We start from the raw sequence: 13,841 nt of genomic DNA, 5'->3' as shown, positions 1-13,841 counted from the left end.
TGTCGCTTGTGTGCGTTATGATCTCTGTTATCTTGCTTTGGAGGTGATCTGGGTCTTCGAGGCACTCAAGCTCACTCTGTCTCTGTTGTATGCTGGTTTTTAAGGTACTTTGGAAGAGTTCCCAGTTTGCTTTGGATATGGAGTATCTGTGAGTGGTTTGTCTAGCTGCCGGTACTCTAGTCAGTGATCTGTTGAGTTGGAATGTAATGGCTCGATGATCAGATGTTGTCCAGGCCTCTTGGACGGACCAGTCGGTAGTATTATTAGCGATGTTCCTGGAAGCCAAGGAGACATCTATGGTGGCTTCCCACAGTGTATTACTAAATGTGGGCAGATTGTTTGGTTGGTTTAACACTGTCAACGTTGAATTTGCAAGGAACTCTTCCAATATAGTTCCGTTTCTGGTGCCATGTCTGTCTGCCGGTCACCAATATGACTATGCCACATTGGTGACCGGCAGTTCACGTCTGCCCCTACTATAATTTTAGCGTTGGGAAGGGTGTCAGCAGCCAGTTGGAGGTATCTTGTGGCGAAAGTAAACCCCGCTGTTCGCGGTATCTGTATTCGCGGTCGCTGATTTAACATAAAATGAAACCTAAAAAAATGTGAATTTTAAGGCGCCGTGAACATTTTCCGCCATAAAAAAACATGGGCGTGGCTAAAATTATCTTTCCCAGTCAAAACAGCGCTCAGTGGATGGGGGGAGAGGGGTGACAAAATCGCGAACGTGGATGTTTCTCGCTAATCCTTGTTCGGTATGTGTTATGCGCTTGCCATGGAAGGTTTCGTCGTTTGTTTTTAATTTATATGCTTTTAAAATTGAATAAATTTATCAATTTATAAATTCATATGCTTACAAAATTGATAAATCTACCATTTTGCAGTGTAAAACAGACTTTTTCGAGTGTGTTAATGGAAGAAAGTGACCTTTATTTGGACAAGTTCTTTCTAACCCGTACAAAAATATTATTATTATTAGCCATATGGTGCAAGGAAGCCTGAGGCTTATGCTACACCAGCCAAAAAAAAATTTGAGTACCCTGAGAGAGAGAGAGAGAGAGACGGCTACGAATAACAAGGGAAATGTGAATGTGAAATTATCAAAGAAGGTGATGAATTGGCAAATAAAATTGAGTTATTAGACAAAATTTCTAATGGTGAAAGTGTCTTCTCAGTGGCAAAACATTATAAAATCAATGAGTCAACAGTACGATCAATCAAGAAATCGGAAGAAAAAATCCGCCATAGTGTCTGTGAAAACGCGCTAATTGCTTCAAAAATTTGCTCTGTAACTCGTGATGTTAAATTAGAAAAAATGGAAAAGCTTTAAATCTGTGGATAGAAGACTGAACTCAAAATAAAATTCCGTTAAGTTCACTCATTATTTGTGAAACGGCAAAACTCCTTTATCAACACTTTAGCGAAACTGGTGATAGCACTGTCGGGATAAGTTTTTTAGCCAGCTAAGGCGCTAGTTTGAAAGATTTGTTTGAAATTTCTAATAAATATTACATTTAATATTAAACCGTTTCTTATTTTCATTTCGATGCCATATGCTTGCATTTCACTATGTACTGTCTATGTACATAGTCATATTATGAAGGTACCTATAATACTACATAGACAAAATTTTAGACTAGTTTTTCTTATATATTTCATACTTTGGAACGGAACCCCTTTATTACTATGGGAGCCATAACTCAGTATTTGCGTTTTCGGTATTTGCGGCATTTCTCAGGAACGTAACCCCCGCGAATAGCGGGGGTTTACTGTACATCAAATATTTAAATCAAGACTTGAAAACAAGAAAGTTTAAGAAAGATTTGGAACGAGACTAAACTGAAGATTGGGGGGAAAGAGCAGTTGATTGATTTTTAATTTAGAAATCATAAAATCTAAACAGTAATGCTTAATTAATTTTAACATCAAATTCAAAAATTTCGGGCCCAAATTGCCTAAAACTTAAAAATAAGTACGATAAATCTTCACTGTGTTTTAATTGGAACATCCTGTACATTTACCCCCCCCCCCCAGCAGGTGTCTTGAAATCCCCAACACCATGCTTTTCAGGAAGCTGCCTGGAAAGGCTAGTAGTTGTTTAAGTGTATTCTTTCCTTGTAAAAAATCCTGTTTCCTGTTAACAAGCATGGACCACACTAAGAAAAATTCCATCCCCTGAGCCTTGCACAGTCTGTCCAGTGCTGAAGTGATTGACAGGATCTCAACATGTACTCCCTCCTATCGTGTCTGGGCAGAACTGCAGACACTTTCAAATTTAATCCTAATTCATGACATTTTCCCAACATTGCCTTTTACTTGTTAAGTAAATCCTCAGATCTCTTAATATCATTAGTGCCAATGTCTACAACAATATTACCTTTTGTACCTTTAAAAGATATCTGCTCTACAATGTAATCTACTTTTACCCCTGGCAGACATACTACTCTGGCCCTATTCCACCTATCCTTTTTTCCACAATATATTTTCTGTATTCCTGACCAGAATCCCTGATCACCAATTGATTCACCAACAATAACTACCTCCTGTGGGTCCAGCACATTATGCTTTGGGGATTGCCGCTGTTGCCTGATGCACAAGCGTATGCTCTGGCATTGAAGTGGACAGATGATGGGCCCTCACAGTTTAATTCCTTTGAATGCATCCATCCTATTCTTCAAGCTCTCATAAAAACCATCAGAATGCTGAATTCATGTCTAATTTCCTTATGCTCTTTACACCAAATGCACATAAAGACATCTTGGCTGTATCATGACCGTTTCCAGAGAGGACTACAAACATCACACAGGTAGCGCATTTTGTAAGGCTGCGATTTGTTGGAGAACAACCCCTTTGGTTCTCAGGCGCCTCCGTAGCCAGGTGGGAAGGAGCAGCAGTGCGTAGCACATGCTTCTTGATTAGACCAAGGTTCGAGCCCGTCACCACCAAATACGGAGGATGCGGAAAGGTCAGGGAATGACTACCACATATTCCCGTAGCAATATGGCCTTAGTTGCTAATGCTCCTAAATAACAAACAAACAAACAAACTTTGGTTCTCCCCCAAACCACAGCATTCCCGCTGTTTTGAACCCATTGCTTTGCTTCTCTAATCTGAGTTAAGATTTCTGTTTAAATTCAGTTTTATTTGAGAATACTACACTAAACTAATAGATATCTAAATGTAGTAATAACACTACTCTGTTCACAGGTTATGCAGCAGTGATATGTATTATGCTAGCAAGTTTACATTATTATATATATATATTACAGTGTTGAGGTTTATGTTGTTTGTGTTTTACTATACTGTTACATTTGTAAAGTTATAAATCAGTTATAATAGATAATAAAAATATCTATTAAGTAATTTATCTTAGTTTAGTTAACAATAAAAAAAAAAAAAAAATGTCAACCAATGTGATTAAAACTTTCGAGCAGCCTATTTACCTCATTTAAAAGAATGAAGTACAAGTAAACCTCAATATATGCGTTTTTGATCAATGCGAGTTTCAGTTAATATGGTCACAAACATTTATACCATTCCTCTATATATACCCCTAAAATTTCGAATAGTGCAGCCGATTATGAAACAAAAAGTTTTTGACAATGGGGAAAAAAAAAGACGCCCGAAAAGTTTATGCTGTTATTGAAGAAATTAGCATCATTGGAAAGTTGTTGTTGTCATTTGGTTTTTAGGATCATTAGCAACTAAGGCCATATTTCTCCGGGGATATGTGGTGGTCATTCCCTGACCTTTCCGCATCCTCTGTATTTGGCGGTCACGGGCTCGAACCCCGGTCTAATCAAGAAACATGTGCTACGCACTGCTGCTCCTGACCACCTGGCTACAGAGGCGCGCTCATTGGAAAAATCGAGGTTTACCTGTAGTTTCAATTGGCAGATTTTGTAAGTTAGAGGTGCTGTAACTTACAAAATCTGTAGCTAAATTTAAAAATAAGCTAACGAATGTGACTTGGACTATTAAAGCCCAGTTGAATGCAATTGAATATGTTAAATAAAAAAAAAAAAAACAGCAAATTTTTCAAAAAACAAAACTGCACTAAAAGGGAAAAAAGGGAGAATAATAGTGGGTAAAAAAGTCCATGCATCACAGAAAATTTCAAACAAGAAATGGGATAAATTATTTAAATAATAATAATAGATCATGCTCACTTAAACAAAAATTAATTTTATATATTTTTAATAACAAATGTTCTTTTGGTGCACAATAGATGGTACTGTTATTAATTTGTTTTTTCTCTTAGGGCCACAAATATGAATTTGCACAGTTCACGATCACATGCGATCTTTATAATTACTGTTGAACACAGTGAGGTAAGTAATTTGTTTTAAACTAATTGTGTAGAACTGATTTATTTTTCATTGTATCCTTAATGTTACATGTAAGATTATAGCAATCATTTTGGTGTTTATTCCTTAATATGATTAAATCCTATAAACATAAATAAATTGGCTTTATTGGCTTCAATTAGTCCTGAGTTTCAATTCATGCTGTATACTTTTAAAGTGAGAATTTTATGCTTTTACAATTTACCCAAAAATGTAGAATATGCCTATATTTAGGGTTTTGATAATGATTATCCTTTTTTTTTTTTCTTTTTCTTTTTTTTTTCAGTCACTGCTTATGTTTGTTATTTACAAATAGAGATTTACAATGGATGGTCCATTTTTGTCCTTTTTTTTTTGTTTTTTTTTAATCCATTCTCTTGTTTGCCATCCTGACTGGTTTTGCTGTTAAATTCAGAATTTTTTAAATAATCATGTGAATTTCTACTTGAATTTAGTTATTCATTTCTAGTTAGCAAATTGACCATTGTATTTGCTAGTCTATTTTACATAAATTTTTCATGGAATATGCAAAATGAAATGTTACATAGTATTTAAAGAAATAAAAGCCTTTGTGTTTTTTGTATGTGTAGTGTGAAGCTAAATTTGATTTAACAAGATCCTTCAATAAGATGCTAAAGGAATATGATGCAATGTTTAATAATATCTAACTGGACAAACTATTTGAGGGAATGAATAGGTGAAATGGGAGATGTCGTGGTATTTTTTTTTTTTTCAGATGTTGTATAAACTTGCTCTCTTGCATCATTTGCCACTGCTAATGCTAGAGACATCTAAGATTCTCCATATATTATAAAATCTAAAAGAGGTAACATGTTTGTTTGGTGGGCTGTATGTCCAAAATCAAGCATGTTTTGTAATTCGCAGGGGCAGGAAACACAATATAATAAGACATTTACATAGAAAGCATTGCACATTTTCTGTAAAACTGCTGTTTTTCCACTTACATTATTTATCTTTTATCTTATAATTGGAATCATCATGTGTTTTATACTTTTATACTCATAGTTACATCAGAATGATAATTCTACCAATGCTGAACCAGTTTGACAGTAATTTTGCTGATATTTGAAGTCATCATTTTGGTGCTTCATATGTACTAATAAAATACAATAATCCAGCCTTTTTGTAATAACTTATACATTATATGATAAATTAGTTATAAATTAATAATGTTATAAACTATATAATAATCCATCAAAATGATAACATTTTATTTTAATATTAAACTATATAGCACTTATTTCGTATACCAGCACTGACAACTATTTAAATGAAGTTCCGGGATGATATTTCCTTGTGAAAACAGTACCATTAGTGTCATTTATGCCAAATGCTTATGCAAGCATGTTATTCAGACATATGTTTCCCAGAAGTGAAATAGCAAAAAAAAAAAAAATAAATAAATAAATAATAATAAAAAATAGACATGGAAGTAAAAAAACAACAAGCATTTTTTCATAAATTAGGCTATAATTAGAATAAATGGCACGGGGGGGGGGGGGGGAAGAATTAGGGTTAATTTTTTGAAAGATGTGCCACTTTTTTTTTTTTTTTTTTTTTTTATGAAAACCCCAAACACGAGAAGTATTAGAACCTATAGTACTTAGTACCATGCTTGGGTTGGAGATTTAGAAGACGAGAGAAGATATTTGTTGACAGTAGACATGAACTTCTGTAGACTGTAATTTTCAGGAAATACGTATGAGGGAAGGTTGTTCCAGAAAACAGCAGTTGAATGAATAAACGAGGAAGATGAAAAGTTGGTTCTGAGTTTGAAGTTGGACAGTAAATGGATGTTGGCTGGTGGCGGCACGTGCTCGGATTGTTTTGAAAGAGAGAGAGAGAGTGGGAATTATAAAAGCCGATTCAGAAGAACAGTGCCCATGGAAGTATCTGTAGAAAAGGCATGCAGCAGAAACAGTACGTCTATGAGACAGCGAGTGGAGAGACTCTGTTAGAGAGGAGTCATTAATTAACCTAACTGCCCTCTTCTGAATGGAATCAAGAAGCATGAGAGAGGTTTTGAGGTCACCGCCCCAGATGTGGGAACAATATTCTATGGTAGGGCGGATTTGCGATTTGTACAGAGTGAACAGCTGTTTGGAAGAAAAGTAATGCCGAGAGCAAAACAGAAAAACCCAAGTTTTTTAGATGCAGTGGAAGCAATATTTGTAATGTGCTTGTGCCAAGAGAGATTAGAAGTCAGGGTAATCCCCAAAAGAGATATATCATCTTGCCTAGAAATTGGAGTGTCACCAAAGATAAGCATAAGGCAGAAGAATCCTTTTTGCGAGATATAAGACAAGACTGAGTTTTAGAAGGATTAAAATCACCTAAGTTGTCTTTGCCCCACTGGATATTGACATTTAAGGAATTGGTAGCAGATATTTGAGAAGTTGAAGCTGATTGAGCAGGGCAAGGTTTCTCAAAATGGAAAGTGGAATGCAATGTGCTATCATCGGCAAAACTATGGATAGGATTTCCGGTCAATGGAAGAAGGTCATTAATATACAAGAGGAAAAGAGTAGGGGAAAGAACTGAACCATGGGGGACACCAGCATTAGTGAGAAGTTAGAAGACAGAGAGCCATCTACCCTCACCCTCAGTGAGCGATCAGAGAGAAAACTGGATAACCAATTACAAAAAACAGTTGGCAAACCATAAGATGGAAGCTTGTTTAGAAGACCTTTATGCCAAACATGATCGAAAGCCTTTGAGATGTGAAGATCGAAAGCCTTTGCTTGTGTTTCACAAAACTTTTCTATTGAATTTGTCCTTAAATGGGTAACATAAGTCAGAATATCGCCAGTGGATCGACTCATACTGGCCATCGTTGATCAGATAGAAGGTTTATAGGTAGTTTAAAAGTTGGCAGTTAATTGGTTTCTCCATTACTTTAGAAAGAGTAGAAGTAATTGTGATGGGAGGGATTTGTCACCCTTTTTAGGAACTGGTTGGATATGAGCAGATTTCCAAGCAGAAGGAAAAACACCTTTCAAATAAGAAAGTGAAAAAAGGTGGCAAAGAAGAGGAGTAAGTTCAGGAGCACAGGTTTTGAGAACAAGTGGAGAAATACCATCGGGACCTGGAGCTTTCTTAGTATCAAGGTTTGTCAAAATCCTTCTGACATCCTTTTGATGGAAGACCACAGGAGGCATTGAATGGAGCGTGTTGGGAATGGTGGGAGGTGTTTTACCAAGATTATTAATACAGGAGTTGGAAGAAAAATGGGATGTGACAACAGAACCATCTGGTTTTGACAGAGGTGCGAGCAGAGATGGGCAAAAAGTTGTTGCCAATAGCTTTGGCAAGAGACCAGAATGCTCGGCTACCATTAGGGCAAGAAGCAAGTTTTCTACTCTTAGCCTGTTCAAAATCTAGTTTGGACTGATTAATAACTGCTTTACAATTGTTGTGAGCTTTGGTGTAGGCAAAAAATGAAATCGAAGAATTGGAAACAAGCCAATTACGATATTCAACATTCTTCTCCTGAACGGCCTTAGCGCATTTATTGGAAAATCAAGGTTTAGATAAAGCAAGAGATTTTGAAGTGGAGTGTGGGATAAAGGATTCCATTCCTGCAAGAATAATTTCACTGACATGATCTGAGCAAAGGTTGACATCAGAAGTTTTGAAACAGTAATCCGACCAAGGAAAAGAAGAAAAGAAATCTCACAGGTCATCCCATTTTGCATTATTTTAATGCCAAACAACACGAGGTTGGGAATAGCCAATTGATTGCCACGGATGGCCGTAATCAAAATGATTCCAAGCTGTACCCTGTTGTGGTGAATTTTTCTGGAAAAATAAAAAAAATTCTCAAATTGAAAGCAGCTTGCTCTCAGTGCTAACGTTGGATGGTGACTCTACAGGGTGCACCTTTCTTCTTTTGACCAACTAGAAACCATATTGAATTCCTTTGAAAAACTGTCTGGTGCATAGTGTTAATAATACCTCTGTTATGGCAGGCCTAAAAACTGAAATAACAAGTATATTAAAAGAGGAGATTGAGTACTTTGTGGTAATAAGCTGTTCTTATGAAATTTGATAAAAAGCACAGCTAATTTGATTCTGGATTTGAGGCTACAACATGTGGCTCCATATTTCTGAAGCTCTTCATTGCTGGTTAGTTTTTGAAATAATTTTGAGGTTTTTTTTTTTTTATTATTTGAATGTAGTAAACCAGTGTTTCTCAACCTGTGTGCCACAAGTATGCTTCAAGTGTGCTGCGGAAAATACAAATAAAAAAAAATAATAATAATAAATCCAAGTTTTATAATAAAAATTAATTGAAATAATAAATTCGTTTATTTATGCTGCGCCAATCCAAGCCCTTTCCAGCAGTGAATGATGTCACGTTTTGATTCCTAGTACTAGATCTGTTCACCTTTATTCACCTTTTGATTCTTAGTACTAGATCTGTTCACTTTTATTCACCTTTTGATTCCTAGTACTAGAATTGTTCACCTTTACTCAGCCATTCTTATTACTTGAGAGTCTCTCTCAGGCAGCCCCCAGTGCATTTTGCAGTTGTATAAATGCAACTTGTAAACTTATCAGTAGTAAGAAATTTCCTTTGTGTTTTACTTTTTGTGTTTTTATCTCTAAAGCGTCATATTCAGTTAATTCATATAGAACAGGTATTTTCAATAAACTGTATTAGTTTCTAGAAGTAACTTTAATTTTTTTAGAAATTATTAGCGATGGATAAATATTTAGTGAAAGAAAATCAGAGGAGGCAACTTTATAACTATGAGCTTGGAGAAAATAACAAAAACGAGTAACTATCAACATCAAAAAAGAAAACATGTCGTACATATGATGATTATTTGGTGATGGGATTTTCATATATTGGTACTCAAGGTTGTCCTCAATCTTTATGTGCAGTATATGGTTTAAAATTGTTGAATGAATCAATGAACCAATTGTTGAATGGTGCCGAGTAAATTTCAGCATCATTTTTCTACGAAACATTAAAATTTATTGTTCAAAACTATGGAGTATTTTAAAAGACTACAGGCCTTTACTAGAAAATAAGATACAGAATTTTATAATATGGCTAAAATATCTGATAAAATGCAAGAAGACAACTATTTAGTAGACAAACTGGTGGCAAAAAAAAAAAAAAAAAAAAAAAAAAAAAGAAATCTCACCTGATTGCAGAAAGTCTGATTTTACCAGCATGTCAGGTAATCATGAAAAGTATTTTGCGGGAGGAAGCTGAAAAAAAATAATGACAGTACTACTTTCGAACAGAACAATTAGCAGGTGTATAAAAGAAATGTCTGATGATATTGAAGAACAATTGTGTAACATATTAATAATTTTGGGTGACTGTTTACATTGCAAGTAGATAATTCTAAAGATATTAGCTGGAAAGCCCAATTAATAGTATTTGTCAGGTTTATGGAAAACAACACAATTATTAATCTTTTTTTGTTGTAAAGAACTCACTGAAAGAACAATCGACCAAGATATTTTCAGAGTAATGAGTTTAAAATTGTTGAATGAATCAATGGTGCCAAGTAAATTTCAGCATCATTTTCCTATGAAACATCAGAATTTATTGTTCAAAGCTATGGGGTATTTTAAAAGACTGCAGGCCTCTACTAGAAAACAAAGTACAGAATTTTATAATATGGCTAAAATATCTGATAAAGTGCAAAAAGACAGCTATTTAGTAACTGAACTGGTGGCAGAAAAAAAAGAAATCTCACCTGATTGCAGAAAGCCTGATTTTAGCAGCATGTCGGGTAATTGTGAAAAGTATTTTGAGAGAGGATACTGAAAAAAAAATAAAATAACGACAGCACCACTTTCGAACAGCACAATTAGCAGGTGTATAAAAGAAATGTCCGATGATATTGAAGAACAAGTTGTTCAACATATTAATAATTTTGGGTGACTATTTGCATTGCAAGTAGATAATTCTACAGATATTAGCCATAAAGCCCAATTAATAGAATTTGTCAGGTTTGTGGAAAACAACACAATTATTAATCTTTTTTTTTTTTGTAAAGAACTCACTGAAAGAACAACTGATATTACAAGATATTTTCAAAATAATGAATAATTATAATTATTTATAAAAGTATGGTTTACAGTATTATGGAAGTCGTGTGTTGGCATTTGTACCAACAGTGCTCCCGCAATGACAGGAGCACTAAAAAGATTTGTAAACTTAGTAAAATGGCACAATTCAAATATTATTATAACATACTGTTTTTATACTCTGGGCCTGGACAAAGTCCCCTCAATTAAAGTGCAAAATAGGGCAAAACCCCCTCGGGCAAATAATAATACATGTTTAAACCGTAATTTTTATTCTTATTTGTAGTTCTTTAAGAATGAACACTTAAAGAACATATCTCTGAGATGAAAGATATTACATTCATCATATCATAAGCCTGCAATAAGGAAGGCATTATAAGTATTGTACTGTAGCATACATTAACGCTGTCCCGAAGGAACTAGTAGTTGTTGGTGACTCTATTGTCAGGGAAACGGGGAACATGCTTTGTAAAAAAGATAGGTGGAACAGGACCAGGGTATGTCTGCCAGGGGCAAAGGTTGATGACGTTGTAGAGCGAATATCATCTTTTAAGGGCACAAAAGGTGATATAGTTGTACACGTTGGCACTAATAATATTAAGAGTAGGAGACCGGCAGAATTACTTAACAAGTACAGGTCACTGTTGAACAAAAGCCGAGAATTAGGGTTGAATTTGAAAGTGTCTGCAATTCTGCCCAGACACGATAGGAGGGAGTATATGATGAGAGCCTTGTCGATCAATTCGGCCCTGGAAAGATTGTGCAAGGCTCAAGGGGTAGAATTTTTTTTCAGCCTGGACTGTACTTGTTAACAGGAGAGATTGCTTCTACAGGGATGGGATACACTTAAATAGAAAGGGTGCAAGAATATTTGCTGATGCTATCGAGGCAGTGTTAGGTGGGTCGGAAAACTGCTAGCTTGGGGGGAGAAAGGCAGATATTGTTGGGATATCAGAGACCAATAGATTGACAGTAGCCACTGGCAGGTGAAAGAGATTCTTGCACTGCTTCTATTAGAATGAGCAGAAGCCTGGAAAACAAGATGCATGGTATTTCAGAGACTGCTGGGAGCCATTGCGGTACAAGTAAACACATGGGTTGTGTTAGGGTAGCTAAGAATAGAAACAGGTGCATGTATACTTGCGTGTACACCAATGCTAGGAGTTTAGTAAATAAATTTGATGAATTTGAGGTATTGCTCAAAACATCAAAGGCAGATATTGTTGGGATATCAGAGACATGGTGTCACACAGATATAAGGGATGCAGAACTGCAATTTGGGGAGTACAACGTCTACAGAAAGGATAGACAGGATAGGAAGGGGGAGGGGTTATGCTATTAGTTAAGAAACACATAAAAACCAAGGAAGTGAAGCCAGTCGACATCGCCGGACAGTGCAGTGTTGAGTCAGTTTGGTGTGACATAAGCATTGGGAGATCAAAATTGAGAGTAGGAGTGTGCTATAGGCCTAATGACTCTGATGAGTATAATAAGGAACTGTACAGGGAAATAGAGTGGGCCAGTAAATCAGAGAGTCTTATAATGGGAGATTTTAATTTCCCAGATATTGACTGGAATTTGGGGGCTGGTTACTCACACACTAGCAGGGCTTTTGTGGATTTATTGGATGATTGTTTTCTACATCAGCATGTTCGGGAGGCAACTAGAGGGAGTAATACTCTTGATTTGATTATCAGCAGTGATTCTTCATGCATTAAGAATCTGCAGATAAACCAACCACTAGGTGGCAGTGATCACAGTGTGCTGAAGTGGGATTTACTCAAATAGGTAACTACCATTAGGGGTAAAGGGAAGGGTTATTGCTTCCGTAAAGGCGACTACGATGGACTGAGACAGTATTTAAATTCTATACAGTGGGACCAACTGATGATGTTACCAACAGCAAATTCAAAATGGGAAGCATTCAAAGAACTTATCTTGGAAGCTACTAGGCTTTACATACCAACTAAGAAATATTGTTCAAGGTTTAGGCCAAAATGATGAACTAATGAGGCATATGGCAGAGAAGAAAAATGCATGGGATACTTACAAATTAACACATGACACAGAAGCCTATGATAGATACAAGTTGATATGCAACCAAGTTACAAAGGAGGTTAGGCAGGCAAAGGCAGATTACGAGAAATCCTTGGCAAGGGATGCAAAGAAAAACAGCAAAGAGTTCTTTACTTATGTTAACTCTAGAAGGAAGGGGATGAATCAGATTGGTCCACTTGATATTGATGGGTCAACTGTTGATGATCCTGCTCAGGTAGCTAACAAACTAAATGAATATTTTGCATCGACATTCACACATGAGGAGTTATTCAGCAAGGGGAATGCCAGAGGTGTATTCAACTCTAGCAGTAAGCTACAGAATCTTGAAATAACTGGAAGTAAAGTGGAGGAGAAACTGTTGAAGATAAACACAAGAAAGGCACCCGGGGTGGATGGGATCTATCCAGTTATATTAAAGGAGGCAGCAAAGGAAGTAAGCAAACCCTTAGCCATAATTATGAGAGCTTCCTTGGACTCAGGGGAGGTACCCATAGACTGGAAATGTGCAAATGTGACCCCAATTCACAAAAGAGGATCAAAGGCTGACACAAATAATTATAGACCTGTGAGCTTAACTTCTGTTCCAGGAAAATTAATGGAGGCACTGGTTAAAGAAGCACTGCAGGATCATTTAGACAAGACTTCAGTTATAGCTCAGACACAGCATGGTTTTGTTAAGGGGAAGTCTTGCCTGACCAACTTGATTGGATACTATGATGCAGTCACAAAAGAACTGGATGCAGGGAATAACTTTGATATTATATACTTGGATCTTAGAAAGGCTTTTGATACTGTTGCACATGGAAGACTGCTACACAAATTGGAGCAGTGTGACATTGGAGGCAAATTGCTGCTATGGATAAAGGGGTGGTTGAGGGGGAGAAGACAGAGAGTGGTAATCAATGGACACTGCTCATCGTGGACTAATGTTATTAGTGGAGTCCCTCAGGGCTCAGTGTTGGGTCCATTATTGTTTTCTGTATTTATAAATGATATTGATGATGGTATATCAAGCTTAATGTCCAAGTTTGCAGATGATACAAAGGTTGGCAGGGTTGTCAAGGACACTACTGACACTATGCTGCTGCAACAGGATCTGGAAAGGTTGAGCAGATGGGCTGAGAGGTGGCAAATGAAGTTTAACATTGACAAATGTAAAGTACTACACATGGGAAACAGCAACCCCAGAGCAACGTATCAACTCTGTGGTACTACACTGACAGTGGTAGAGAATGAAAGGGACTTGGGGGTGGTTGTGCAGGCAGATATGAAGTTCTCTGAGCAGTGCAGACGGGCTGCAAGAGTAGCTCATGGAGTATTGTCAATGATATACAGGAATTTTTCCAGCAGGGATAAGGAGATGAT

The 13,841-nt window shown here is 36.4% G+C and overlaps 1 protein-coding gene across 5 annotated transcripts in view; it reads left to right on the top strand.

Moving 5' to 3' along the window:
* The window catches only part of LOC150086120 (kinesin-like protein KIF3B), a 297,164-nt gene that overhangs the window by 119,221 nt on the left and 164,102 nt on the right, over positions 1-13,841 (top strand). For all 5 annotated transcript variants that reach the window (XR_016546957.1, XM_090373729.1, XM_090373728.1 and 2 more), the window contains one exon: positions 4,262-4,331. Coding sequence is in view for 4 of the 5 variants with exons in the window: in XM_090373729.1 (XP_090229855.1) it covers positions 4,262-4,331 (70 nt within the window). In the remaining variant the exon portion in view is untranslated. The remainder of the gene's footprint in view (positions 1-4,261; positions 4,332-13,841) is intronic.

The sequence above is a fragment of the Mastigoproctus giganteus genome, chromosome 5 (assembly GCF_048544385.1).
Source record: "Mastigoproctus giganteus isolate SK-2022 chromosome 5, ASM4854438v1, whole genome shotgun sequence".
In the NCBI taxonomy this organism is placed as follows: Eukaryota; Metazoa; Arthropoda; class Arachnida; order Uropygi; family Thelyphonidae; genus Mastigoproctus; species Mastigoproctus giganteus.
This window is presented reverse-complemented; position numbering and strand designations above follow the sequence as displayed.